The 27,447-nt window shown below is 51.9% G+C and overlaps 10 protein-coding genes across 10 annotated transcripts; 2 read left to right on the plus strand and 8 right to left on the minus strand.

The window, feature by feature from the left end:
- Positions 1 to 1,090: 1,090 nt before the first annotated feature.
- CC1G_11422 (hypothetical protein) lies at positions 1,091 to 1,405 on the plus strand (the record flags this gene model as incomplete). Its single annotated transcript, XM_001829634.1, has 1 exon — positions 1,091 to 1,405. One exon carries the CDS (start codon positions 1,091 to 1,093, stop codon positions 1,403 to 1,405), a length of 315 nt encoding a protein of 104 aa, XP_001829686.1.
- An 835-nt stretch (positions 1,406 to 2,240) lies between these two features.
- On the plus strand, positions 2,241 to 4,673 carry CC1G_11423 (T-complex protein 1 subunit gamma; the record flags this gene model as incomplete). Its single annotated transcript, XM_001829635.2, has 9 exons — positions 2,241 to 2,324; positions 2,495 to 2,556; positions 2,616 to 2,695; positions 2,749 to 2,879; positions 2,944 to 3,531; positions 3,594 to 3,774; positions 3,866 to 4,059; positions 4,309 to 4,442; positions 4,602 to 4,673. Exons 1-9 carry the CDS (start codon positions 2,297 to 2,299, stop codon positions 4,671 to 4,673), a joined length of 1,470 nt encoding a protein of 489 aa, XP_001829687.2. The 5' UTR covers positions 2,241 to 2,296.
- A 2,920-nt stretch (positions 4,674 to 7,593) lies between these two features.
- Positions 7,594 to 9,120, minus strand: CC1G_11424 (hypothetical protein; the record flags this gene model as incomplete). The annotated part of the gene is made up of 1 exon (XM_001829636.1): positions 7,594 to 9,120. The coding sequence occupies one exon, from the start codon at positions 9,118 to 9,120 to the stop codon at positions 7,594 to 7,596; it is 1,527 nt and encodes a 508-aa protein (XP_001829688.1).
- A 620-nt stretch (positions 9,121 to 9,740) lies between these two features.
- Positions 9,741 to 11,208, minus strand: CC1G_11425 (hypothetical protein; the record flags this gene model as incomplete). Its single annotated transcript, XM_001829637.2, has 3 exons — positions 9,741 to 10,934; positions 10,967 to 11,142; positions 11,184 to 11,208. 3 exons carry the CDS (start codon positions 11,206 to 11,208, stop codon positions 9,741 to 9,743), a joined length of 1,395 nt encoding a protein of 464 aa, XP_001829689.2.
- A 457-nt stretch (positions 11,209 to 11,665) lies between these two features.
- On the minus strand, positions 11,666 to 13,182 carry CC1G_11426 (hypothetical protein; the record flags this gene model as incomplete). Its single annotated transcript, XM_001829638.2, has 5 exons — positions 11,666 to 11,893; positions 11,957 to 12,354; positions 12,406 to 12,484; positions 12,563 to 12,993; positions 13,059 to 13,182. 5 exons carry the CDS (start codon positions 13,180 to 13,182, stop codon positions 11,666 to 11,668), a joined length of 1,260 nt encoding a protein of 419 aa, XP_001829690.2.
- A 374-nt stretch (positions 13,183 to 13,556) lies between these two features.
- On the minus strand, positions 13,557 to 15,686 carry CC1G_13808 (hypothetical protein; the record flags this gene model as incomplete). Its single annotated transcript, XM_002912231.1, has 8 exons — positions 13,557 to 13,764; positions 13,796 to 14,079; positions 14,143 to 14,217; positions 14,386 to 14,414; positions 14,473 to 14,802; positions 14,858 to 15,141; positions 15,197 to 15,464; positions 15,536 to 15,686. 8 exons carry the CDS (start codon positions 15,684 to 15,686, stop codon positions 13,557 to 13,559), a joined length of 1,629 nt encoding a protein of 542 aa, XP_002912277.1.
- A 587-nt stretch (positions 15,687 to 16,273) lies between these two features.
- CC1G_13809 (hypothetical protein) lies at positions 16,274 to 17,811 on the minus strand (the record flags this gene model as incomplete). Its single annotated transcript, XM_002912232.1, has 4 exons — positions 16,274 to 16,596; positions 16,651 to 17,276; positions 17,337 to 17,604; positions 17,664 to 17,811. 4 exons carry the CDS (start codon positions 17,809 to 17,811, stop codon positions 16,274 to 16,276), a joined length of 1,365 nt encoding a protein of 454 aa, XP_002912278.1.
- Positions 17,812 to 18,954: 1,143 nt separating this feature from the next.
- CC1G_13810 (hypothetical protein) lies at positions 18,955 to 21,282 on the minus strand (the record flags this gene model as incomplete). Its single annotated transcript, XM_002912233.1, has 10 exons — positions 18,955 to 19,044; positions 19,102 to 19,457; positions 19,520 to 19,586; positions 19,657 to 19,831; positions 19,887 to 20,100; positions 20,153 to 20,359; positions 20,413 to 20,632; positions 20,685 to 20,791; positions 20,846 to 21,003; positions 21,065 to 21,282. 10 exons carry the CDS (start codon positions 21,280 to 21,282, stop codon positions 18,955 to 18,957), a joined length of 1,812 nt encoding a protein of 603 aa, XP_002912279.1.
- A 363-nt stretch (positions 21,283 to 21,645) lies between these two features.
- On the minus strand, positions 21,646 to 24,034 carry CC1G_13811 (hypothetical protein; the record flags this gene model as incomplete). The annotated part of the gene is made up of 10 exons (XM_002912234.1): positions 21,646 to 21,735; positions 21,798 to 22,153; positions 22,214 to 22,280; positions 22,338 to 22,512; positions 22,579 to 22,813; positions 22,865 to 23,062; positions 23,122 to 23,341; positions 23,418 to 23,524; positions 23,593 to 23,747; positions 23,811 to 24,034. The coding sequence occupies 10 exons, from the start codon at positions 24,032 to 24,034 to the stop codon at positions 21,646 to 21,648; spliced, it is 1,827 nt and encodes a 608-aa protein (XP_002912280.1).
- A 266-nt stretch (positions 24,035 to 24,300) lies between these two features.
- On the minus strand, positions 24,301 to 26,652 carry CC1G_11430 (hypothetical protein; the record flags this gene model as incomplete). The annotated part of the gene is made up of 8 exons (XM_001829642.2): positions 24,301 to 24,387; positions 24,442 to 24,833; positions 24,888 to 24,939; positions 24,998 to 25,172; positions 25,291 to 25,783; positions 25,927 to 26,146; positions 26,246 to 26,352; positions 26,460 to 26,652. The coding sequence occupies 8 exons, from the start codon at positions 26,650 to 26,652 to the stop codon at positions 24,301 to 24,303; spliced, it is 1,719 nt and encodes a 572-aa protein (XP_001829694.2).
- Between the last annotated feature and the right edge of the window lie 795 nt (positions 26,653 to 27,447).

Raw genomic sequence — 27,447 nt, forward strand, 5'->3', positions numbered from 1 at the left:
ATAGCTGGAGCACTAGGCTAAAAAGAGCGAGTGGCTGATAGAAAGAACGTGGAATGGTACGCCGGCTGGCAGTGTGTGCGTGGTGAGTCCAAAGGGGAAGGAATATCTATGGGGGACCAGCCTTACGCGGCCCGTCAGCGGTTTAAATACCCTGGAAACACGCCCATACCCTTATCTTCGCCGTTACACACTCCAGGAGGGAAAAGAAATCTTCTTAACTACACCTTTTTGATGCTTCCTATAGACGCTGAGAAAGACGTAGCGAAGGTGGAGATTACAGTCACTTTCCAGTTCAAACTTTCAATATCTGGTTCTATTTGCCTTGTGAATGCTTCAGGATGCTTCCCTGATGTGAACGGATGGATAACGGTGACACCCACTGGGATCTAGTTATGAGCGGTCGTATGCTTATCATTATTACTCAGGTGGATGGAGTCGATCTCTAGGACGCCCAGCAAGATTGTTGTCACTCATATCTGGAGTGAGGGCGGATATCAAATGGGTCAGAAGCCTTTCGCGGGACGCAATCGATGATGTCTCTGATGGACTGACCCTACCTGCGACGAGTCCTGGCCTTCTTAACTCTGTTAAGCGCCCATGAGAAACATGATAAAGATACAGTAGCGACCATCAATCATATCCATCATCCCGTGTAGTATGTACTGGCAGGCATGTCGCATACCAAGGTCGGAGAACGGCCTACTGGTCGTATCATTCCTTCCCAACACTGCCCACAGCTGCTTCGCCTGGCTGACGAGACCGGATATGTATCCTGGTGGGTAATAATCTCATTTGGAGATCAATCCACCGCTAATCACCAAGTTAAGTTTCCTTCCTCTTCTGATCAGAACGTGAAGGCGTGAGCACATTTGGTCGTTGGACGGGCGCTGCCAAAGAGCTTTACGAGGGGTACTAAACTCAAACTGTGGTCGCATCGTAAAGGGTTATTGTCTCGAAACGACATCCAGTGACGAGCGCTGTGTTCCAATCGTCTCTTTGACGGCTGTTTGGGTCTCGGATGAACACAATGCTTATTCCCGAGCAGACACAGTACCCCCAGTCATCTTCAACAGTACACCACTCAGCCATAATGCCCGCACAGATTGAAACCTCCGTCAGCGTGGAGAATGTCACGCTTCGCCAACATATCAGCTCACTCCCTGACGATGTCATCCTCGGGGTGTTCGAGCAGTATATGAAGCCGGGACCTATGCTTCCACGGCACTTTCTCGCTTCAACAAGACTGATTGAGTACTTCCCAGGGCGACAAAATACCTCTCCCTCCAGTGGATCGTCCATCCCTACGAGGCAATATAGCAATGTCACAGTTAGTGTATGGACCAGGAGACTGCGCCGTGCGGAATTGAGGAGAGGGAGGGCGGGTCAGGAATGGATCAAAGGTTGAAGTACGTCCGTACCGTAGTTGGGACCCGGATCCGATACGTTGACGTTGACTACGTGGATGATGTATGTGACGGGCGCGTATCCAGTCTAAGTGCCAGCTTGGACAGGTCCAGGGGGCCACCGTGTTCAGCGGTACCTGTACATATAAGGTGAAGGATGTGTGTAAATCAGTACTAAGGACGCAAACGCTGGTGGCCCAGGATGGCGACTCCTTGCTCATCCGTCTTGCCCGGGAGAGAGCCTACAGCCTACACCGACCTTGGAACCAGAGGGGTGCTCCATTGCCATTGAGGGGCATCTGGTACATTCTGGCAGGCAGGTGGGACATGTCACATCAGGAATGATGTCAGCTGGAGAAGGTCGAGACAAATCCATCCCTCCAAGCTTCAGCTTCAATATTCCAATGACTGAACCAGGAGACAGAGCAACACGTTGTACACTGCGCTTTCCAGGAAGTGAGCCGACTCCGACGATGATCGATGGTGCCGGACATACAGTATACTCCTCCAAAGGCAAAGTTGGTCCATGCGGGGTGGGAGATGCGAATCGAAGATCTCATCACCAATGGTCATGAGGGTCAGGTGTGTTCGGCGCCGGGCGGAAGATAGAGAATCAAGAACAGTACGCCGTGCATCGATAGCGGCATTACTTGAGCAGGTACTTGGAGAGCCTAAGTAAGGTCTTCCTTCCGGCCTTTTCGTGTCGAGCCTCAGCGCTCAGCCTGAGCGTCTCCAGAAGGTTCCCACAGTCCACCTGACCAAAAGATGACATAATCACATCAAAGGGAAATCGAATCGCGATTTGTGATTTGGGTTTACTGCGACCTGCGACGCGTCTTCTTGCTTGCTGTGTTCCCTCATCGTCCGTCCACTACGACCACACTCTACCGACGATGGCGCAGACTCCTGTCTTTGTTATGAGTGCGTATCCTCTTACCTTTGCTTATTGGAGGAGGATTACTGACGATCCTCTCCCTTGTTTCCCTCACCTCAATAATGATATGCAAAACTCGACTCTCAAAAACGAAAACCGAATGTCGATTCCAATTTTCGATTTTTTCATGGATCTTTTGTGGGATGGGTTGGTGCAGATACGGCGCCTGAGCGCCAATCAGGGCGTAAAGCTCAGGTTTCAAACATCACCGCTGCAAAGGTTCGTCCCTCTCCCACCTTTGGAACGATCCGTTCGCTGACGAAAAGAGGTTGGAGCAGACTGTCGCCGATGTCATCCGGACATGTTTGGGTCCCAAAGCGATGTTGAAGATGATCTTGGATCCTATGGGTGGTATCTTGTGGGTATTACTGGGTACCGAGGCAGGGAACGAGGCTGATTATGGGGACACAGGTTGACGAACGACGGCAATGCGATCCTGCGCGAAATCGACGTTGCGCATCCCGCTGCGAAGAACATGATCGAGTTGAGCAGGACACAGGACGAGGAGTGCGGAGATGGAACGACGAGCGTTATCATCCTCGGTGCGTCACCCTCCTCTTCTTCCTCCTCCTTCATCGCCATACTGAATACTGAACACCCCCTCAGCCGGTGAAATCCTAGCCCAATCTCTAGCCCAACTCGAACGGGACATCCACCCAGTGGTGATCATCTCCGCATTCAACAAAGCACTCACCACCGCCCTCCAAATCGTGAACCAAATCTCCAAACCGATCGATACGACCAACGACGAGGAGATGCTGGCGCTGATCAAGACCTCCATCGGCACGAAATTCGTCGTGCGCTGGAGCGACCTCATGTGCCGCCTCGCCCTGCAAGCCGTGCGCACCGTCGCCACCTCCGAGTCCGGGCACACCATCGTCGACATCAAACGCTACGCCCGCGTCGAGAAGGTGCCCGGTGGCGAGATCGAGCAGAGCGAAGTTTTGCGGGGGGTGATGATCAACAAGGATATCACGCATCCGCAGATGAGGAGGCTCATCAAGAACCCGAGGGTGATTCTGTTGGATTGTCCGTTGGAGTATAAGAAGGGGGAGAGTCAGACGAATATGGAGTTTAGTAAGGAGGAGGATTGGAAGAGGGCGCAGGAGATTGAGGAGGAGCAGGTTAAGAGGATGTGTGACCAGTTGGTCGAGTTGAAGCCGGATGTCGTTATCACTGAGAAGGGTATCTCTGGTGCGTGGTTTCGTTGGTTTGGTCGTTTGGGAGGGAAAGGCTGATACAGTCTGGTATGGTAGATCTGGCTCAGCACGTACTCCTCAAAGCGAACATCTCGTGCATCCGTCGGGTCCGCAAGACTGATAACAACCGTATCGCTTTGGCTGTTGGTGCCACGATCGTCAACCGCGTCGAGGATATCCGCGAGAGCGATGTTGGAACTGGATGTGGTTTGTTCAAGGTCGAGAAGATCGGTGACGAGTGCGTTTCCTCCTCCTCCCTCTTCCTCCCTCCTCCTCCCCTCGCCCCTCCCTTCCCTCCCTCTTGAAACCCGCTAACCCCTTCCTTACAGATACTTCACATTCCTAACCGAATGCGCCTCCCCAAAGGCCTGCACCATCCTCCTCCGCGGCCCCTCCAAAGACATCCTCAACGAGATCGACCGGAACCTCGCCGATGCCATGTCTGTTGCCCGCAATGTGGTGTTTAACCCCCAGTTGGTGCCTGGAGGAGGGGCGGTGGAGATGGCTGTTAGTGTTGGGTTGAGTGAGTCCTTTGTTCGTTTTTACTCCGCGCTCGATCCTCCTTTGGGTTGCGCATTCGTCGTGTCGTGTCGTGTGGATTGTTATGCAGCGTCGTTCCTTGATCCTCCCTTTCGCTCATGCTACGCCCTCCCCATCCCCATTCCGGTTCCGATTCCCACCCCCATTCCTTCTTCCTTCTTTCCTTTTTCCCTCTCTTCTCTCTCCCCTAGTCCGAATTAAATCCTGACCCCTAACCCCTTCTCCCCTCCAGACGAAAAAGCCAAAACCGTCAAAGGCGTCGAGAACGGACCCTTCCGCGCCGTTGCGGATGCGATGGAGGTTATCCCGCGTACGCTTGTTCAGAATTGTGGTGGGAATGCTATGAGGGTTTTGACTGAGTTGAGGGTGCGTAACCTTTTTTTTTCTTCGTTGCTTCGTTTGGTTGGTCGAGTTGGGGTCCTGGTTGGACTCGGCCGAGGTGGTGTCCTCGTTGGTTGGTCTGGTTGGTGGTCTGGTTGGCTGGGGTTGTGGTCGGCTAGGACTCGTGGTTGACTGGGACTTTAGTCGATCGAGGCTCTGACTGGCCAGGCGGTTTTTGTCGTTTGGGTGTTCAGGATCGTGATCATGGTGTACTGACGATATCTCCTTCTTTTTCTTTTTGGTTACGCCAACCCCCTTCGTGCTCGCGTCTCGAAACACCCCGACCCCTCGTCTCAACTGTGGTTTTTTGGTTACCCGCGGATCGTTCGTTCGACTGCGGTGTGCCATTGGACTATCCCCACCTCCCTCGATTGCACATCCTTTTGATCGTCCGCGCCGTCGCTGGTGTGCGATATGCGAACCGTCGCTCGTGCTTGCTATGCCTCGACCCTCGCTTTGCGACATTTTTACATTTCTCGTCTCGACCGTGACGAATTGCGATCTTCAACCCTCGCGATACATAATTTTCACGATCCTCCGGTCACAATCCTCCTCAATGCGGATATTCGTAATCCTCCCTTCCCGACGAACGTCGAACGATGAACGATCTTCAACCCTCCCTCCTTACCGAATGCACGACGCACGACGAACGATGAACGATTAACGCATGACGACGATCGATCGATGGACAAACAGGCCAAACATGCCAACGGCGAGTCGTCGTGGGGTGTGGATGGCAACTCGGGCAAGATTGTGGATATGAACGAGTATGGGCTTTGGGAGAGTGCTAGTGTCAAGGTGAGCTTTCGGGTTATGATTGATGTCTTTGTCTTTCCTTCTTTTGTTTTTATAAATCCTTTCGTTTTTGTTTTTTTGTTTTTGTTCTGGATTGTGGGTTGTTCGTTCTTTTGGGCGTGGTGGGACTTTCTTTGGATTCGGACCTTTCCTTCCTTCCTCTGTTTCTTTTGGCTTGGGGCGAGATGCGTTCTGCTCTCTGGGTCTTAATATTTCTTTCTGCGTTTGTGGTTCGAGTTCGATTGGTCTCTGGGATTTGGGACGACCCAAGTGGATGGGGAGGTTCTTCGGTGGGACGAGGGAGGGTGTATTTCGTTAGTTCGGTGACGATGGCTTTTGGGCTATTCCCTTTTTGGGGCTCTCGGATCAAGGCTTGGGCTCGGTGAATCAAGCCGGTGGCTGTATGATTCTTGAGACCCCGGACGCGATTTTGGATGTGGGGATCGGGGTGTGGGGATCTGTGTCTGTGCTTTGTGCGATTTGGGGTTTTGTGGGTGGGATCGTCGGTTTTGTGGGGTTTTTTGGGTTATGTGGGATCTTGGATTTGGTGGATCTGCGTACAGGGTCGACTGCGTTTGGCGTTGATCGATGAGGTTAAGGAGTGGTGTGTCGGGGGGATGGGACGCTTGGTGGGATCAGCTCTTTAACGTGGTTTGTTCCTGGTTAGCTGGGCAGTTAATCAAGAGCGAGGGAGTGATACCCTTTTTTCTTGTTTTTTGCTTCTTTCTCTTTCTCTTTGTCGGGGGACGTTGCTTTCCTTGTTTGTTGACTACGGAGAGGATCGACCTTTCCTCTTCTTTCTCTTCGGGCCTGGTTTTTCTTTTTTGGTTTGGGAGGCTGAGGTTTTGGGGGATGGAGGATGGAGATGGAGTTGGGGATATGAAGTCGATCTTGGGATGGACGATTTAGCATTTTGATTTCGTCTTTTTATCGCTCTTCTTTCTTTGCTTTTACGCCCGAACTCGAGCCATCCTCGTCTTTTCTCCTTCTCCGCAACCCAACCGTTCCTTCCCTCTTCTCGCTTCTCCTTTCTCCCCCTGGTCCCAACTCGTACCGCCTTTTGCGTTCACATTGTCTACTGCTCCATCTCGTTGAACGTTCTACTAACCCCCGTCTTTTTTTCTTTTTCTTTTGTAGATCCAAACCTTCAAAACGGCCATCGAAGCAGCGCGTATGCTTCTCCGCGTCGACGATGTTGTACAGGCTATTCGGAAAGATCGGGAGGGTGGTGGTGGTGCGCAGCCTGTTCCTGAGGAGATGCAGGGAGAGTAAGGAGGGGATTGCGAGCTGTAGACAAAAAGTAAAAGTAGAAGTAAGGACTGAATTTTGAATTTCTGCGATTCTCTGACCGGGGAAGGAGTGAGCTTGGATTTGAGTTTTTCTGAATTGGAGGCGGTTTAGGAGAAGTGCTGAGGACGTGTGCTTGGGTGGAGAAGACAGGTCTGTTGGTGGACGTGGACCATCTCTTCTACTTACTGTGGACCATTTCTGCCTGCCACACTCGACCTCGGGCTTGGGGGACGCGTATGTACGATGTTCGAGATTCATTTGTGGTTCGCTGGGTGTCAGAATAAGGTTGTATTGAAACTAACTAGTTCTTTCATCACTCAACTGCATATGATACATGTATTTGATTTCTCGCGACTGTACATAGCGTGAAAGCAGCCCACTGAGAGGGCGGGAAGTACATAGCGTGAAAGCAGTCCACTGAGAGGGCGTAAAAATAAATCCACTTTGGAGACGGCGGGAAGCTTTGGGGAAACAATCGCGAACTACGAGCTACATTGGAGTCTAGCAGGGGCCCGATTGAAGGGGGAGATTCGGGTGATAAGTAGGATGCAGTATGTGCGTGACAGAGGGTGCGAATGGAGGGAGGAAGAAAGATGCGAAGAGTGCGCCAAAGGATAAGACCCTGGTAGGGGCCGGCGAAGTCTGTGATACGTTAGGAGGTATTTACGAAGCGGATGTCCAACCAAATGCATTGCGCCAAAAGGTACGACCCGATCTCAGGCGCGTAGTACAAAGCCCATCTGTTTGAAACCGAGACTCGTGACGAAAGAGACTGCACCGTACACAGCGTAGCGCTCCATGCGTCGAGAGAGGAGCCAGGAGTTTAGAATGTGAATCAAAGTTCACAATCTCGTAGAGGGACCTCGTCGGGACTGCGGTTTGTCTGCCTTTCAACTTATGACCCATTTCACGAGGTGGGCATCGTTATAAATCTTAGAGGTATGTGTACATCAATCCCATTCACCATTTCCCCTTCAATCTCGAGTTTTTTTATCAGAATACCAACCTTGCAGCTCTATTCGAAGCTTATGACAGACTACCATTTAATTAATTAAGTATGGGACGGACATCTTCGAATGTACTCGAGGGATACCATCGAGGGGCGAAGCCGATTCGCCCATTCGCGATCCTCCTTGAGATCGGTATATTTGGAACACTTGTCAAGCACGGCGCGAACCCGTGTCAAAACGGGCTGCGGGGCATCCAGCACCCGAGAAGCAACCATCCTCGACAAAACCCCGTCGTTCGCCTTAACGTGGGCCGAAAAGGTGTGGAGCTTGGGTAAAACTGGTGGATCATTGGAAGTTTTGTCCCATGTCATCCACTTGAGTGTCTTCTCGCCAACCACATCATTAGTCTTGAATGACCTGAGGTCCTCGAAGACGGGATGCGAGAGGATTTGGAGGTATCCCAGATCCCGCGGTCCCCATCTCTGGAAACTCGAGAAGGTATGGATCCGGCATTCAGGATTGAGCCTGTGGAAGGCGGTGAGAGCAGCTAAGAACTCCTTGCTCTGACTCGGGACATTAACATAGTGGGGAAAGATGCATCTCCCTGTCGGGTGCTGGAGGGAAAGAGATTTGAGGGCCGGTGCCTTGAGATACAAAAGAGGCTGGAAATAATTTGTTATGCATTCATCCCCCTCAATGACTAGACTCCAAAGGGAGGGGAGAGAAACTGGTTCCCAAACTCGATCCTCTGAATCCAAGATTCGCGATTGCATGTACAACTCCTGGAGCAACGGGCATTGGCGCAATACCGCCATCATCTCCTTCCAAGTGTCAACGCTGATCGTTAGCGAAGTGAGGTTCTTCCAGGGGATCATCGAAGCACCGGGGCTCAGCCCGTCATCCGGGCCCCATGGGCTGATGTGGCAAATGGTGAACGTTGGGTCGAGGCGGATATCGGTGAGCCTTGTTGATGTCGCGCATGCGCGGGTGAGGAGGTCTTTGTAGAACGACATTTCCGGCATATAAAATGGATGCACTTCATCGTGGAAATGGAGAGTAGTAAGCGCGGGAAAGGCGAGAGCATCCCAATTGATGTTCACCCGAAGGGCATCAGCATACATTCGGGTTTGCGGACGACCGACCAATGGAATCTGTAGGTAAAGCTGCTCCACTCGATGCGCATTGTCGAATACCAGCTTCATAATCCGGTGCCACGCGACGGGATGGTTTGTTTTGACAAATCCGCGCGGGGTCACCTCCATTTCATGAATCCAATCCTGGTGAACTTCCAAAAAGACACGCAGAGGCCTGTCCTTGGATAACCGCAGCATAGTGCGCACCCGACTGACGTCCTTCGGTGTCGGATTGACCACGTGAATGTCAGTGTAAAGGCGCGAGTCGCCTCGGGCGAGTTGCCGCCATGTCCCGCACACTTGGTCAATAACGAAGGGGGAGTTTTCGCCACGGCCTGGAATGTATTCGATGTCCTTTGGGGTCAGGGCTGGCAACGTGCATTCTGAACCTTGAAGATGAAGCACAGGACCTGGCTTCAGATATTCCTGAAAAATATCAAGCAAGACTTCGGCAGGGAGAGAGCTAATCTGTCCAGTTGAAGTCGAAGGAGACATTGTTAGCGGTACTTTCGGTTCCAAATTGATATGGCTGTTGAAGGGGGCGAGGCGATATGTCGTTGGGATTCAAGAGAAACCCTCGCGGACCGTTTTATAGTGAAAAAGAGGCGGCAACTCGCTTTGACCACTCTGCACGGTCTGGCAACCAGAACTGTGCATTGGCCATGCCGTGCTATACACCAGGCTCCTAACAACCAGTTCGGACCGAACTACGAATACAGTCGCTATACCACTATCGATCAAAGCACTGATTAATGGTCAAAGCATCCCTGGACCAGCTCATCGCGTCTCTCTCTGCGGCACTCGACCTCAGGCTTGGGGGACGCGTATGTACGATGATCGAGATTCATTTGTGATTCACTGGAGAGCTAGACAGCGCAAAGACAAACTTGATGAGATTGAGTACTTAGTGACATAGTGTTCAGTTGGGTGGATATGAAGACTGTAAGAAATGAGTGGCTGTAGGGGAGTGGATGACAGAAAACATAAGAACTCATGTAGTAAGAATCAGTAAATGCGTCTAGAGCGGCAGAGGGGTCAGGAAGGACGATGATCAATAAGTAATATTACATAGGGGGTGTGAAGTACCGAGTACCCAGAATTTCACGTGTACTCTGTCATCGAACAGAGTACCCAATCCACTCCATCGAAGGACGAAGCCGTGTCTCCCATTCGCTCTCCCGCTTGGGACCCTGAATGAAAACGGCACGAACCTTTCTCAAAACAGGGGTCGGCACATCCAACACACGAGAGGCGACCATCCTCGACACTACCCCATCTTTCGCGTGAACATGCGCCGAAAATGTTTGGAGCTTGGGTAAAACCTGTGGATCGTCGGAGGTCCTGTCCCATGTCATCCACTCCAGGATCTCGTCGCCGATCGTATCATGAGTCTTGAACGATATAAGGTCGTCAAAGATGGGGAGCGAGAGGATTTGGCGGTATCCATGATCCCTCAGGTCCCATTTTTGGAAACTTGAGAAGGTCTGAATTCGGCATTCAGGATTGAGCCTGTGAAAGACCGTCAGGGCACCAAACAAATGACTGCTCTTCCGGGGGGCGTTAAGATCGGGGAAGAGGTCTCTCTCTATCGGGGTCTGAAGGGAAAGAGACTTGAGGGCCGGGACCTTGAGATACAAAAGAGGCGCGAAAGTGTTCCTGTTGGAGCCATCCACGAAAAGGACTAGACACCAAAGGGAGGGGAGAAAAACCGGTTCCCCAACCGGCTCCTCTCTGGTTGAAGACCAGCATATATCCGATTTGAGGTACAACTCCTGGAGTAACGGGCATTGTCGCAATATCGGCAACATCTCCTTCACATGGTGAATGGCTATGGTGAGCGAAGTGAGGTACTTCCAGGGGATTATCGAAGCACAGGGTCTCAGCCTATTCAGTGGATCTACGCCTATGATGTGGACAAAGGCGAACGTTGGGTCGAGGCGCATGTCAGTGAGCCTTGTTGATGTTGCACATGCGCGGGTGACGAGTGGTTTGAAGAACGAGTCTTCCGACATATACAATGACACTTCATCATGGAAATGGAGAGTGGTAAGCAAAGGAAAGGCGAGACCGTCCCAATCTATGTGCCGCCGAAGAGTAAGCGTATAGTCCCAGCCTTCCTCTTTAGGCCCTATGGGAATTTGCAGGTAAAGCTTCTCCACTCGATGGGCATTCGCAAATACCAGCTTCAAAATCCGATGCCACGGGAAGAGACAATCTGTGTTCGCTGATTCGTCCGCAGTCGCAGCTTGTCGTCGTCGGCGAAAGATGTAATGCAAAATTCGTTGACTTCCAGAAAGACACGCAATGGTCTGTCCTTTGATAACTCCAGCATAGTGCGCACCCGAGCAACGTCCTGCTGTGTGGGATTGACGACGTGAATGTCGCTGTAAAGACGAGAGTTGCCACGACAGAGCTGACGCCATGCCTTGCACACTTGGTCAATGGTCAAGGGGGAGTTTTCGTTACGGCCTGGAAGGTACTCAATATCGTTCGGGGTCGCTGCTTTCCATGCCCATTCTACATACTGAAAATTCAGTACAGGTCCCGGTTTCACATACTGCTCAAAAATATCGAGCAGGACATCGGGAGGGAGTGAATTTATGTGCCCGACTGAAGGTTCGTCGCGGTTCTGAACTTCAGTTAGATTTGGAGGAGACATTCCTTTGGAATCGAGATACTGTCACTGATGCTGGCGCTGAGTCTAAGTGCGGTGTAGTTGGGTCCAGTGTTGAACCTTCACAGACTCTTTATATACTGAAAAGGCGTGAGAGCGCATTGACAGCGACTCGGGAATATATGCCACCGCCGCCCGCGTTACAATGGGTAACCCTAGCCACCATACCCATTACATTGTCCATCGTAATGTCGGTCTTAATGTCGCGACAATGGTCGTACACCGGACCAATGACACATACCACAATTCAAAGTGCCCAACGTCGGTCAAAGCACCCAATCGCATGAAGGTTCCATCAGTTGGAATCGGATCCTGGTCTCATTTTTGAATCCTATGGACTATGTATGTATAATTGACTCGCTATGTTTATGTCGGCGTGGAGTCTAGGTCTGTCGATGGGGTACTAGTGGTTTTCTCTTCATCCTGAACCCCTCCTCCATCATTCGGACTCCGGAGTTGTTCATGGGTTGTAGTCTCCATGGGCGCGAATAAAAGACCCCGTCCCGCAGAGGAGGACCGATTACTGTAGACCATATCCCTTCGCCACGCTCGGCCTTGAAGAACCCGTATAATAATCAATTGCGGTGCAAGTGCCTGTAGAAAGAGTGATAGAGGTAAAGTCGCCCATCGCCACTAAGCCAATATATGTACACATACCGTGAAAGCAATCCACAGAACTCTGGGCGAGAAATTGATGTTTATATACGCTCCAACCTTTCCTACCTTCGGAAACACAGCGGCCAACACACCAAAAACCGCAGAAGGTAAAGCCGATTCGACGAGGATAGCCGATATTCCGAGGTAGGGATCCTTGGGCACGTCACCTACGAGCTGGAGTTGCCTAACTTTTCTTCTAGCCAGCATGATCCGCGTAACGATCGCCACCGTGACGAACAGGTTGACAGCAACGGATGTGGCGATGACGACGGCAGGGGAGTGCCAGGCGAGGAAGCGGTACCCACCCGTCTGGGGAAAGTTGGCTTCGAACCATGGGTCTGTGTTTCGACCCAAAGAGGCCAGCTTGGCGAGGGCGATGATACCCATTATCGGACCGGCTTATAGAGGTTGGTAAGAGGAGTTTCGTACTGAAGTGATGCGAGACGTACAGAGAGATAAGAGGAAGAGAACACCTGCGGTCGCGTATACCCAGGCAAGATCGGCGAAGCCCACGTAGCATCGATAGACCTGGATGAACGCCATGGTCAGTCACTCAGTAGCTCAGGTCTTGGCAAGAGATTGATATGAAAAGGTGGAAACACGTACCAGGATAACATCCGCCAAAAGAATCAGCATTTCAACCAGGGTCGCAAAGGTAACTTCCAGAGCTTTGTAATGGAGCAAGTTATGTTCCAGCTTAAACATCGTACAAAACCTCGCCCCTTCCGATCCATCCAGTAAGAGGGCACCAGGTATACAAATCATCTTGACTCCCTCGTGTTCCGGATTTGCGCGGAACCAGTCCAGAGTCTGCTCCTCTGTGAGGTTATACCCCCGTAAAGTCGTAACGGAGGTATAGCGTTGGATATAGACTACCCAGTAGATGACGGTGCTGACGATGTAGAGGATGGCGATTAAGACGCTCGTCGCATGCCACCAGTTGACTCGGTTAAACCGACTATTATGGTTGTGCGGCTGAGAGGCGGATGACCGTATAATCTTCGGAGCTGTGTATGCACATGCCATGACTTGCACCACTGTCAGACAGGGTAACATCATCTTTATTAAACACGAGTAAGATTAAGCATTGTGTACAACACACCTGCGAACACCGTCGCTATGATCATGGCGGCGGTGTAATCGACGAGCCATACAGGTCTAGTGAGGAGTTGCACAGGATAGTCGATTGCTTCGGGGAACCAAAGGTCCATACGAAAGAGAGACATAGTCGGAATTTCGCCCGGGACTGCGATGGGAAGGGCAAGGACACTGCGAAGTGGTGGTACGTACTTATGCGCGCCTTTATACATGGGGCGTGGCTAAGCAGTGCTGTTATCAGGAAGGTCAGAATCCCAATTGGACTGAGATCAGCGCCCAGCAAAGTTCATGATGATCAAGGGGTAATTTTGTCTCCATCATCCCGAACCATTTTCACTGAATCGTTGGAAGTCGACATTCCCATCTTCTTATCAAGATGTTCCCTGGTTTGTTATGCTGTCTTTCGTCTTCACTGACACGAGATGTCTAGTCGAAGGAATTAATAGCAAGTCGCAGGGCAGGCTCTATAAATAGTGATATCTACTAACAACAATTGATGTATCTAAACAGACATAAAACCGAACTCGAGAAACTCCAGCGAGGGCTTGAGACGAAGCATCTCTTCTTTATTCCGCCTGATATTGTCCTTGTCACCCATGATATCGGCGTAAACCCACCTCAAGACAGGGCGAGAAGTACCCAGCACCCGAGAGGCGATCGTCTCGGACAGAATTCCATCCTGTGCATCAACGGGCGCTAAGAACGGATTACTATGAAGCTTGGGAAGCATGTGTGATTCACTCTCCGAGTCGTTTCAGGTGAAGAGAGTTTAGCGACGGAACTCTAAGGTATAGAAGAGGTTCGAAGGTATCCGCCACGGTGTCATGCATGCTCAGAGTTAGGCTCCGCAGGGAAGGAAGGACAATGGGTTCTCGAACACGTCGTTCCGGAAGAGCGGCGGGATATCGGTGCGAGTGGGACCTGATAAGAGATTGCGGGAACATCATCATGTCTGGGCAAGGTTGCCAGTAACGTATCCATTTGAAGTCGCCTGAGACGTTTAGAGTTCCCAACCAGACAAGGGTCTGCAAAAGGCGCTGGATCAGAGGCGGAATAGGGTAGCGAATGAAGTATGCTCACCCACGTACGATGGCTATGCGCTTCGATTTCCGATATGCGAGACCTTGCATACTGAAAAGCCCAACGTCACTGTTACAGTGTAGCTAAATAGCGCATCCAGCTTGCTTTCGATGATGAAGATAGACAGGTGTTGTAATTCGTGCCAAGACTGGACTCGCTAGGCTGTCCGTTGATACCCGTACCAGCAACCTTGATAATACGGGGGGTTACGGTGCCCGCGAGGCTGCTGGACCTTGGAAACACACACACACACACTGGGTGAAGAAAGCTCTTGACATTGCTGGAAAATCAGGGAGCGTAATTTACAAAGGATGAGAGTTAGGGTGTTCTCAACGTACCCCCAGTCTCTTGGCTTTGAACCAAGTCGTCGTGTGAAGCTTGGTAGGCTGGGGGTGGATCGTTGGAAATGACAGGAGCATTCGTTCGGTCGTGGTATGCGTCTTTCTCAGAAGATCCAGAGACACTGACATCCTGAAGAGCAACGGACGTCGGATGCGAAGGCGGACTCGGGCCAGCGTTGGTGGCAGGACTCTCAGATCCTCCCAGAGGTTGGCTCTCGACGCTCGCTGGTACGACTGTCTTCGCTGATGGTGGCGGGATTGCCTCAAGTTGGGAGGGAGATATCTGGAACGGGTTGACTCCGCCTTCTCTAGGGCTTGTTGATGACGCTTTGAAGGGCGTTAAGGACAGCGATAGAGGAATACGGGAGATGTGGGGACTTACAATCTGGCCCAGGTATCCCCATGGTCGCCTCCTTCCTTCGTCTCCTACTTCTTCGAACGAACAGGACTATACCGATTCCCAGCAGTAAGAGAAAGGAGATAATTCCAACAACGACACCAACGACGACCCCTACTGGAACCCCCTTCGAACCTAACTCAATTACATGAGTTTGCGTAACCACGACTCCGTCTGAACCGGTCACGGTGGAGACTCTCCGGGTGACATCCGAACTCGAGGGCTCAGAAAGGGAGGGTGTGGGTTCAGACGCCTGTCCACTTTGAGGACTACACGTCCCGTCAGCGCTCGTAAACACGATCTGAGGTTGGTGAGAAGGCTCACTATATGGGATCAGGGAAAACATCCGTTTCAGGGGGGAGGAACTCGAACTTGTCGAGATGGAGAGGAAGCTGGCCGCCTGCGTTGGAAACGACGATGGTGTGGATAGGGTCCGGCTCGAGGTCATCTCTTCTGAAGAGCCAGTCGTCGTATTCGTCACGAGCGCGTCCTGGGCGTTCGATGATAGTCGGAGAGCCGCCATCGATGGTTATCGACCATTGTTGGGCACCTGAGCCGGCGGGAATGGTTCCTACAACAGCGATGCCTGTTCCTGTCGACCACGGCGCCATGCACCGTCTGTGAGAGGTGTTGTTGAGCGTTCGGGATGTTGGATTTACTTACCCTTGAACATTAGCGTTGCGCTGGCACCCTCCTCAGATGTAGCATGAACAGCTCCTCCCCACTGCCGACTCGAGCCTTCGAGGACGTCCCAGTCACCCGAGTAGGCTATTTGGCGGTCGTGATCGTCGACGACTATCCAATTGGGAGGCATGGCGGCGAGTCGGCGACGGTGGATAAACGAGCGGTCGTTGATTACAAGAGAAAGTCAGACCGGTTGTATGCGATGGGAGTAGGCCCTAAGCCAGAGTGTACCGCCCGAGTGGAACCTGCGAGTGTGAAGAGGAGTGCGAAGAGAGCATGGGAAGGGAAAAGGGAAGGTAAGAGCTCCCGGGCGGCGTCGAGGTGAAGTACTGATGACGGATACTGCCAAGAAGCCTACTGAGACGTAGACGTAAGGCTAATGTACCTTGGTGACAGATATGTAAGTATGGGTGGGCTTGAGTTCCCGACTAATTGTTTTTCGGACATTGAGTTTTCACGTCTTTCCCTCTTTCCACCCCCAGCACGGTGATTTTGATCATTCACATCAATCCATGATACGACGGGCGCTGTATCACCACTGTCGCCCTGACCGTGATGAACCGAGAAGCGCGAAATACTTGGTTTGGGTAGTACGAGGACCTGGTGAAAACGATAGATAGTGCACGACAAAGTTCCATAAAGCACTTGCTACAATGGGTACCTCATGATCCATGTACAGGGTTAGGGTAAATGATACATACAGAAGGTGCGCCTCAGCTAAAACGTTCTCAACGTGCTCTCTGTCATCGTCGTGGAGCGAACCAACTGGACTTGGGAAACTTGATACGCAGGTGGCGGATCGTTGGACTCAGGAGCGCCCGTTAGCTCGGGATAGCCGCCTTTCTCGTCCGAGGATGCAGGCGAGTTTGCATACGGAGAGGCAGCGGATAAACCGAATGGAGAGTTAGACCTGTTGGCACTCTCAGATACTCCTTCATGTTCGCTTGCGTCGCGGTCCTGCAAGGCCGTTTTGCCGAAAGATACCGGTATCGTGCTGAATTGAGAAATTCGGAAGGGATTGACCTGATCTTCCCTTGGAGCTGACGAAAAGTCAGTACGGACGGAAAAAGAATATGCCAGACGAATAAGCTTACGATTAGCGAATGCCCTCGAAGTGACCTCTTTCCGTCTCCGTCTCCTTCGTCGAACGAGGAGGACAATACATAGGGTCAAAAGTGTCATCAAGAAGACAATTCCTAGTACGACGCCAACAACCACGCCGACTGGAATCCCCTTCGACAACGCAGCTGCATGAGTTTGCGTCGTCACGACCCCATGCGAGTCAGTTACAGTAACGACGATCTCCGAGGCGGTCGATCTCGAAACTCGAGAGACAGAGAGTGAAGCCATGGTATCAGCGGTTGCTCTCTCTGGACCAGCATTGCGTGTCTCGCTCACTGAGCGGGTATTTGACCTCGTTGAAGATGACAACGAGGGAGACCGGGTGTCTGTAGCGAGGGATGTGGTGTCAGGTGAAGGGGCAGGCGCGTCATCATCTGCCGAGTTACCTGAGTCATCATCGTCGTCTGTTTCAACGTCGTCCGTATCCGGGTCATCGTCGTCTGGGTTCGGTGATGGGCGGGGAAGTGGAGGTGTAGGCTGGGGAGCTGGGTTTGGGTTGACCCTAGGGGTCGAAGGAGTTGGGTTAGGGGCCCTGGGAGTAGGGGTAGGGGTAGGGGTCGGAGGTGGAGTAGGAGCGGGTGCCTGGGGAGTTTGTGGGCTATTTACAGGTATGCGTCCATCAGTGCTTTGAAGGAGATAGGTTGACAAGAGGACTCACTATATCGGTGCAGGGCTAGTATCCGTTTCGGGGGGAAGAAACTCGAATTTGTCCAAGTGAAGGGGAAGCTGGCCTCCAGCGTTCGATACGATGACGGTGTGGATTGGATTTGGATTGAGCCCTTCCCTTCGGAAGAACCAGTCATCGTATACATCCTGAGGGCCCCCTTGACGTTCTATGATCGTAGGAGATCCGCCATCGATGGATATAGACCATCTCTGTGCGCCTGAGCCGGCGGGGATGGTTCCAACGACAATGATGCCGGTTCCTGGCACCAATTTCAGTGTTAAGAAATGGCTGAACCCAAGACGTCGAATAATTACCCACCTTTGAACATCAAAGTCGCCGTGGAGCCCTGCTGGGATGTAACATGGACGGCTTCCGCCCATTGCCGACTCGAGCCGCGGAGGACACTCCAACCACTAGAGTACCCCACTTGACGGTCGTTGTCATCGACCACTATCCAATTAGGCATGACTGTGATAAATAAAAAAGAGTTTTGTTATTAACAAGAAACAGAAAGGACAGGCTGTTGTGGGGTGACGTCAGGGTATAGTGGTGAGGTAGGGCGGTCGCACTCGAGCCGGAGTGTGGGACTGAGGCGAACGCGCTTATACGAATGCTGGAGAGTGAGGTGAGGGGGAGAGGGAAAAGAAAGGGATGGGAAAGAAAGAGCCCCCGAGTGGCGCCTACTTCAATTGCTGACTGCGATTGATGACCGAGACCGCCAAGAAGCCAACAGAGACGGGAACACGGCGCCACACATATGTGGCTGAGACAGTCCGCCGCCAACACGAAAGAGAGCGACTCGGATTGTGTGGTCTCCTCTCTAGCGAGATATGGTAACCTCGATGATGATCATCAGGGGGGGCCCTTTGGGCGCTGTATCACCACCGCGGGTACTTTGCCGCTTTAGTTGTTAGCAATGGAATAGAGGTACAGGTTCTGGCGAGCCGCACTACTCCTAAGTTACTTCACGCCTTCACTCGACGGGAATCCCATGTTTGCGGAAAGACCTCAGGCTGAGCCGGTGTATCAAGGAGGTCAACAGCGAGCGATATCATAGTGATTCAAGGCACACCTGAGCGAGAGTAGCTGTTCTGTCTTGGTAGAACAATCGCGAACAGCAAGGATCATGCGACGTAAGCGCTTGGTCCGAAGATACAGACCGCTTCCGTTATGGCAGACGGCCGAGGGACCAAGTTTATGGGCGCTAGACTGCAAGCTCACAATGAATTTTGGCATACCAGCCGAGACGAGACCTCCTAGAAGCGGAATGGTGGTGAAAGTTGAAACGCTGGGCGGCAATTATACCGAGGTGCCCGTCGCCGCCGACGTTCCGCGTTCTGCTGGCGCCTTCACCGGCGTTGGAGAAGGTTTTGTCTGCTAGACCGTTGTTGAAATCCAGAGTAGTGGCATGAGCCCGTGCGTACAAGGTAGCGAAGAACAGCCTGGGTGGGCGGCGGGCGCCTGGGAGGTCCAACCAAGAAAGGGATCAACCCAACGTAAACATGGAAATTTCTGATTGCATCTATTTGCCTACGTCATCCGAATGCCACGGACAAACAAAGTCGAAATACAGAGAGTACTTATGAGCACAGATCGCAACACAGCGCGTTCAATTACTCCATGCTTCCTTAATGATATCGGCAGATCTCTCAGCGAGGACATACACTGGAACTTGGGGATGACCTGAAGGCACGTAGGGCTGCGGGGGCATCGGTACAGTGAGACATCGGTGAAGAACGGTTGTGGAATAACTCACGATAACTCCGGCATCAACAACTCTCAGACCTTGCAGACCTTTGACCCTGAGGTCAGGATCAACCACCCCTTGCTCCAGGGGACTATCCAAAGCTGACATCGCCGTTGTACCAACAGGATGAGCAAAGGTCGCCGAATTGGCCTTGACGCTTGTTTCAAAATCCTCTTTCGGAAGGCTGTCAGGATCAGGGCCAAGAAATTCCGTGATGAACCCCTCCCAAGCCTTTCCTTCGAAGAAGCGCTTCGCTACACGAATACCCTCAGTCATGGCAGCGATGTCGAACGGGTGGGTGAAGATCCCAGTGTCGATTAATGGATTGTCGAATGGGTTGGATGAGCGAAGTCGGACAGACCCTCCTAATGTTGGATCAACACAAAATTCACTGTGCCATGGGCGCTTGTAATCATGAATGACTTACGTGAATGTGGTGTAAGGAGAACGAGGAATCCCGGCATCTCGGGACCTGGGTTGGACAAAGGCATGGCCTATGCCGTCGAAGAGCATCAAAAGGTCAGTCTCATCCGACATGGAGCCCAAGTCAGCATCTTGACGTACCGAAATCGGTAGTTCAAAGTGAGCAGAGCGGGGACCTGGAGCGGGATCAGGGTGGTTGCTGAAAACTGGAGAGTCATCGGGAAGTCTAAAGTATAGGTACAGATGGTCAGTGCCTTTCGCAAGCGGGCCTGTTCGATTCAACTGCCATCGTAGAAGGGCTTCCGCTTCGTCCACCCTGGACAGAACTGAAGTCAGCGAACAGACGCAGAAGGGAAGAACAGCTGCCTTACGGTGTCGCTGTGACATTCGTATTCCACAAAAGGGTAGTTCTGTGGTGGTCGCTCAAATGTTTCCCAACGTCAGGCAGATGGTACACCGGCTCGACTCCAACATCCGCGAGCTCGTCTTTGTCACCGATCCCCGAGTTGAGCAGAATGTGCGGCGAGTCGATAGATCCTGCTGAAAGAATAATCTCCTTTTTAGCCGTAAAGGTTCGCATGGCACCTGGTCAAAGAAATTAGAAGATGTTAAACGATAAGTGAAGCGGGCGACGAACTTGTATTTCCTCCAACTCGTGGCGCCAGCTCGACAGTCCGCATATCAGGTTTGCCGCAATTTATTCGCTGAGGATTCGTCGCCAAAATCCTCGTGGCGTACGTATTGACCAATATAGTCAGGTTCGGGCGTTCCCGAACTTCCTCGCTCAAGTATGCTGTCACTGCGCTGCTCCTCTCTCCATTCCCAATACTGGCTTGATGCCAGCCTAAGCAGAGAAGATCGTCAGTTTCATGGTATATGAGTGACTAAGAAACGTACCGAGTCCTCTTGGTTCCCCCGAGTTGACGTCCAAGTTGAATCTGAAGTCGTGATCGGTGATAGGCCTCTGTTCGAGCCTTGCAAAGGAGCGCCTGTCGCTTTCGTTCGGACCATCCCAGGCCAAGGAGACTTTAACCTTTCCACCTTCAGTATTGTGATACTGAGGGTCGAACTCCCCGGTAGGATTCCGTCCTCCTACAGGTAAAGTCCACTGTTCATTCTGATCTTGCCGTGAGCTTAGCAGTGACATATCAAGGGGCGGTGATACGTACCCGCATAATATACGGCCATAATGCATCCCAACTCCATCTCTTGTCCTTTGTCACCTGACCCCACAGATCATAGTCGTCTTTGGACCCGCGCGTGTAGGCCATGGCATCTTAAATGAACGTTCGTTACTGGAAACGCTCGTCTGTGGGCAGTCGATACGCACTGATAGAGCTGCTCCCACCAAGGACGTGGCCCCTGGGAAGTCCGAAAGTCCGGTTATCAAGGCCAACCTGGGGCACGACAGTGTAGTTCCAGTCGTAAGGCCCACCAAGAAGCCGTGTCCAATACGCAGGAATCTGTAGATCTTGTACACCGAGGTTGCTGTACCGGTACCATCAGCAGGCTGAAGCGCGGTTAGAAGTGTGACAAGAATTGTACGCACTCTGGGCCAGCTTCGACGAGGAGAACGTTCCACTTTGGGTTCTCCGAGAGGCGAGAGGCAAGTACAGAACCTGCTGTACCTCCTCCAACGATGATGAAATCATAGTGTGCAGACGCTGAGCTGCTCGCATCGAGAGGGACATCGGAAAGGGAATGCAAGACCGCTGCACGCAGGATGGGGAGAGACGCTAAAGCGAGGACGAATGAAGAGATTAACATGGCAGTTCGTATACCAATGAGGGGTAAACCAAAGTCGAATGATCTCGTTGAGCGGCTTATAAAAGACGAGTTGCTCCCCTACCGATAGCTCGGATCGCGACCTCAGTCTTCTTTGAGCTGAGAGCTCAAGTAAGTGCCGCTCGGGACGTTGTCGGGCAGGATACTTTGTTTCATGTCTGCGCCTATTAGTAGGAGAATATTGCGTGAAAGATCCACGCTCCCAAAGGGCATAGTTTACTTCCCAACCCGATAGCAATTGATGGGACGCAGCCCTGCGTGTTTGTTTCTATTTGCTATCATCTTCGGAGTCGATCGGGGCATGCAAAATCCTCGTTGCATTCAACAGACCACGGCTTCTCGTACTTACTCCTCCCACGACTCTCGAACGAGATCGGCTGCTCTCTCAGCCAAGACATACACAGGGACCTGAGTGTGACCAGACGTCACATACGGCTATCCGCCCCACCACGATTAGCAAGCTATCCCAAACCACCCAGACACGAAAAGGAACTCACAATCACACCAGCATCAACAATTCTCAACCCCTTCACGCCCTTGACTCTCAACTCTGGATCGACAACACCCTTGCCCAACGGATCGTCTACCGCTGACATGGATGCCGTCCCAATAGGGTGAGAGAGCGTCTCCGTGTTCTCCTTGACGCTCTGCTCAAAGTCTTCCTCCGTGAGTGTGTCTGGATCGGGTCCTATGAAGTGCGTGATGAAGCCCTCCCAAGCTTCGCCTTCGTAGAACTGCTTGGCAATGCGGATACCTTCCCTCGCGGCGTCAAAGTCGAATGGGTGAGTGAAGTACCCGACGTCGATTAGAGGTGGATCGAAGGGGTTGGAGGAGCGAAGTTTCACGGACCCGCCTTCAACAAGGGTGTCCATTCAGTCTGTCAAGTTTTCGGGAGAGGGAAGCTTAGACGTACGGGAATACGGTGTCAGGAGGATGAGATCGCCAGGTAAGACGGGTCCAGGTTCCTCCATGGGCATTGCCTAGTTAGTTGGACATATCGGTCAGACTCTCGACTCTACATCTTGCAAAGAACCTACCCAGAGAGGCAACTCGAAATGGACAGCCGTCGGCCCTGGGGAAGGATCGTCATAACCCTCAAAGACTACAGAGTCGTTCGGTAACCTGTAATATAGATACAAGTGGTCCGTAGGCTTTGCCAGCGGCCCAGTACGATTCGTTTGCCACTGAAGTAGAGCTGCAGCCTCGTCCAAGCTAAATGAGGGATGATCAGTCAATCCTGTGCTCAGTGAGAACCAACTAGGAGTAAAATGAACGCACGGCTGTGGAGTAAACGTTGTCCCCCATCTGAGTCTCACACTTGGATGATCGCTCATCCCTTTACCGACGGCGGGGAGATGATGGATTGGCGTCACTCCAACCACTCGCAGCTCGTTCTCGTCGCCGATCCCGGAGTTCATGAGGATGTGTGGGGTGTTAAACGCTCCAGCTGAGAGCATCAGTTCTTTCTTTGCTGTCATCGTCCGAGTGGCGTTTGAATTCGATATGTCAGAGCCTGGTGAAAGGACCGAAGGTGAAAGGGCTAAATGACAGGAAGAGAACGTACTTGGATTCCCAGGACCGCCTCGAATTGTCATTTCCACTGTTCGAATGTCCAACTCGCTACCTTCGGTGGTGGGTAAAACCCTCGTCGCGTATGTATCGACTAATATTCTCAAATTAGCACGCTCTCTTACTTCTCTTGACAGGTAAGCGGTCGCAGCACTGCTCCTCTCGCCATTTCCGACAGAATCTTGATTCCAACCTGCCATTCCGGCGTCAATCCATGCTTGTCCACATAGAGGGTACAGCTAGAATACGCACTGAGACCTGCTGGACTCCCCGAATTAACATCCAAATTAAACCGGAAATCGCGATGTTGATGAGAATCGAGTTCGATCTTCCTGAGCGCTCGCCTGTCATATTCCGTCTCCTCATCTTGAGGTAGCGAAACCACCGTTTTACCCCTCTCTGTATTGTGGTATTGAGGGTCGAATTGGCCTGTTGGGTCACGTCCTCCTAGGGGCGGTGTCCATTGTTCGTTCTAGAACCACGGAAGACGGTGGTTAGGAAGACAGCAAAGGGGGAAGGAGGGAGGAGGGAGGGAGAGGAGGGCGCACTCGAAGCATGTAGGGCCATAAGGCGTCCCAGCCCCATCTCTCGTCTTTCGTGACTCGCCCCCAAAGATCGTAGTCGTCCTTCGCTCCTCGAGTGTACGACATCGCATCTATGCATGTCCAAATCAGCTTCCCACATTCCTCCATAGTACGTCGTGAGAAACTTAGCGATACCCACTTATCGAACTACTCCCACCAAGCACCCTTCCTCTCGGAAACTCAATCGACCGATTACCCAGCCCAACCTGAGGTGTATTAACGTAATTCCAATTGTAAGTGCTGTTGATTCGTAGCCAGTAATAGGGTATCTGAAGGTCTTGAACGCCGTCATTGCTTCATGAAGGGATAGCAGTCGGGTTGTCAGCTAGCGAAACTCGAATGCCTCTGAAGACGCACTCTGGTCCGGCTTCCACCAGTAGAACCTTCCAATCCGCATTCTCAGAGAGACGAGAAGCGAGAACAGATCCCCCCGTTCCACCTCCTACAATGATGAAGTCGTAGTCTTCATCGACGATGTCACCATGGACCTCGAATACGTTTTGTGCAACTTGCCCAGTGACGAGCGTGACAACGAATGGTAGTAGGGTAGCGAGAACAAACGCGAAAGGTTGCCTGACCATGGCGGTGCATAGATAAGGAAATCCAGGGGGTTGAGGAACAAGTCAAACGTCAATAAGCATTGCGCTTATAAAGGAACAGGGATGTCGTAAAACCCTATTTTTGGACGGGCTCTCGTAACTCGAATTCAGGGCTCCAACTCTCATAGTTGAAGGGATAGATAATGACATTTCGTATGCGACCTTTTGGGTGATTAGGCGAACGCAGTCAGGGGATGGACATGGACGAAAACTAGAGATGGAACCGGGCGCGATATACTTCTGTCCCCTTACATCCACGTCTCTCTGATGAAATCGACTGCTCTTTCGGCTACGATATAGACTGGCGCTTGAGTATGCCCAGACGGAACGTACGGCTACACGTGTGATATCAGTCACGTACAAGCTCTCGTACAGTCGAAAGCACTCACGATAACGCCAGCATCGACAACTCTCGACCCCTTCACACCTCTCACCCTGAACTCCGGATCAACCACTCGCCCTCCCACTCCCTTCGCACCATCGCCATCATTGTCGTCGTCCACACCCCAAGGTCCCATAGCAGTAGTCCCAACAGCATGCAAAAACGACCCCATCGTCTTCTTAATCTCCCTCTCAAATTCCTCTTTACTGAGTTTATCTGGATCTGGACCAATGAACTCCATGATGTAGTTATCCCGTTTGAACGAGGGAGAGGAGTAAAAGGCGTTGGCGGTACGGATTCCTTCGGTTATAGCCGCCAGGTCGAATGGGTGGGAGAGGAAGTTCGGGTCGATGAGCGGTGGGTCGTAGGGATTTGAGGAGGAGAGTGTTACTGTGCCGCCTGTTTTTTGCGGGTTATCGAACGTAATTCATGATGAACATGGATGTGACGTACGTGAGTAAGGCGTCAAGAAGGCCATGTACCCCGGTATCTCAGGTGCGGATTTCTAGCCACATCATTAATTACTCCTCGTCTCAAGGAGAAAAGCATATCTTCAGACGCACCTCCAAGGGTAACTCGAAATGTGCTGACCCGCGCCCAGGACTCGGATCCTTCCACGTCTCAAACACACTTGAGTTATCCGGAAGACGGAAGTAGAGGTACAGATGATCCGTAGCTTTAGAGAAGGGTCCAGTCCGGTTCGTTCGCCATTGGAGGAGGGCTTGGTCTTCATCGATCCTGAAGAAAAAAGTGCAGGGAAGCTCAGTTCTGCTTTGCTCGCATAACGGGACAAACGGGAACAACGAGAGTCCAGAACAACAACCAATGTTGAAGGAAAAGAAAAGAAACAACTCACACCTCCGCACTAACATTCGCCCTCCACCTAACAACCACATTAACATGATCGCTCATCCCCTTCCCAACACCCGGTAAGTCATGCACAACGTCCACACCCACCTCCTCCAACTCCGTGCGGTTCCCGATTCCAGAGAGAAGGAGGATGTGCGGGGAGTTGATCGCGCCGGCGGAGAGGATGAGTTCCTTGGAAGCTGTTACGGTGCGGGTCGAGTTTGGCGTAACTACGGCGGAGGAAAGGTCGGATGCTAGAGCCTGGAGAGCAGGAGAAAGCGTACCACTTGACGAACGACCACCTGACCTCGCGATCATCGGCGCTAACTCCACACTCCTCACATCCAACTGCCCACCCTCCCCCTCCCGACTGGGTAGAACACGCAGTACTAAAGTATTCAACAAAATAGTCAAATTCGGTCGTTCCCGGACGTGCGTGGGGAGGTAGGCTGTAGCTGCTGAACTGCGCTCTCCGCCTCCAGCTGTGAATTGGTTCCATCCTGTTTGTTTTTACGTTAGTAGTTATCAGTACAGAGTTAGTCATGGCAAAGTTAGAGGTACTGAGCCAAGGGAACGAGAGAGATGAAGAGAGAAAGACGAAGAGAGGAAGATAAAGGGAGAAGATAGAGTGAAATGGACGCACCTACACCTCTCGGACTCCCATCGTTCATATCAAGATTAAACCTAAAATCCTCATTCACTTTCATCTCCTTGGAGGTAGCAGCTTCGAGCGCCCGTAGGTCATGCGCATTCGGCCCATCCCACGCCAACGCAACGCGTACATTCCCCTTCGTATCGTGGTACCGCGGATCAAATTGCCCTGCGGGGTCGCGTCCGCCGATTGGGAGTGTCCAGTTCTCGTTCTGAAGAGTTGGCATATACAGTACGTCGGGTCCCAAGAGAAAATTGGGTGTACGTTAAGTGAGGGACAAAGAAGAGCGATTCAAGAGGGTAGGACGTACTCGAAGCAAGTAAGGCCACATCGCCTCCCAGCTCCACCTCTTATCCTTCGTGATCCTAGCCCAGAGGTCGTAGTCATCTTTGGCACCACGGGTGTACCCACACGCATCTATGCGAGGTGCGCTCGTCTGTTAGTACTGCAACCAACACTGGTGTTTCAACCAACGCTGGTATACTGATATAACCGTCCCATCACTGGAAGTATGAGCAACTCACTAATACTACTACTCCCACCTACAACCCACCCCCTCCTATACTCCACACTCCGCCCATCCAACCCTGCTTGCGGCGTCGTACTGTAGTTCCAATCATACCTCTTGTCGAGGCGGTTCCAAAAGGCTGGAATTTGGAGGTTTTCGATGCCCTCATTGCTGGATGGGGAAAGTGGAGGGGTGTTGTTAGCGCTCATGGAAATGGTGTCAAGCGCTCATAGAAAAAGTCCCAAAACGCTCGTAGAAAAATCCCAAACGCTCTGTAAGGCGACAAGCCGACAAGGTGGGGTGTGTGTGTAATTTCAAAGTTGTAAAATCGCGATACGCACTCAGGGCCAGCTTCAACCACCAACACCCTCCACTCCCTATTCTCCGAAAGCCGAGAAGCAAGAACCGACCCAGCCGTCCCGGCTGTCGTGATTAGACGGTCACACTAACCACTGCACCAAAAAGGCGCCCATGTCCAGCTTAGGTGGACAGGCAGACCGTGGTATATAAGCACCATTCTATGTCATGATTTCGCCTGTTCATGACATTAGCCCCCTTCTATGGCTTACGTCCTCGTAAGACGAGAATGATGCATCCCCTATACCGGCCTTTCCAGGCAGCGGACAACTGTCATGCCTGCAGGTCTATTGAGGGCCCAGAAGGTGCCCGGGTGATCCATTACATTTGCGCCTATCACATGGTTCTTATTGTCACATGACCTTAAGCTCACATGACTCAAACCGGCCAGTAAATGTGTACATCCCGGGAGTTGAACCCTCGACCTGTTGAAGCTGGACATAATGTCGTGATTAGACGGTCACACTAACCACTGCACCAAAAAGGCGCCCATGTCCAGCTTAGGTGGACAGGCAGACCGTGGTATATAAGCACCATTCTATGTCATGATTTCGCCTGTTCATGACACCGGCTCCCACTACGATAAAATCACACCCCCGTCCAACGGCACTTGAGCCTTGCTGGTTTCCACTTGAGCCCTGTTCAAG

This window comes from Coprinopsis cinerea (genome assembly GCF_000182895.1).
Source record: "Coprinopsis cinerea okayama7#130 chromosome 1 map unlocalized cont3.1, whole genome shotgun sequence".
NCBI lineage: Eukaryota > Fungi > Basidiomycota > Agaricomycetes > Agaricales > Psathyrellaceae > Coprinopsis > Coprinopsis cinerea.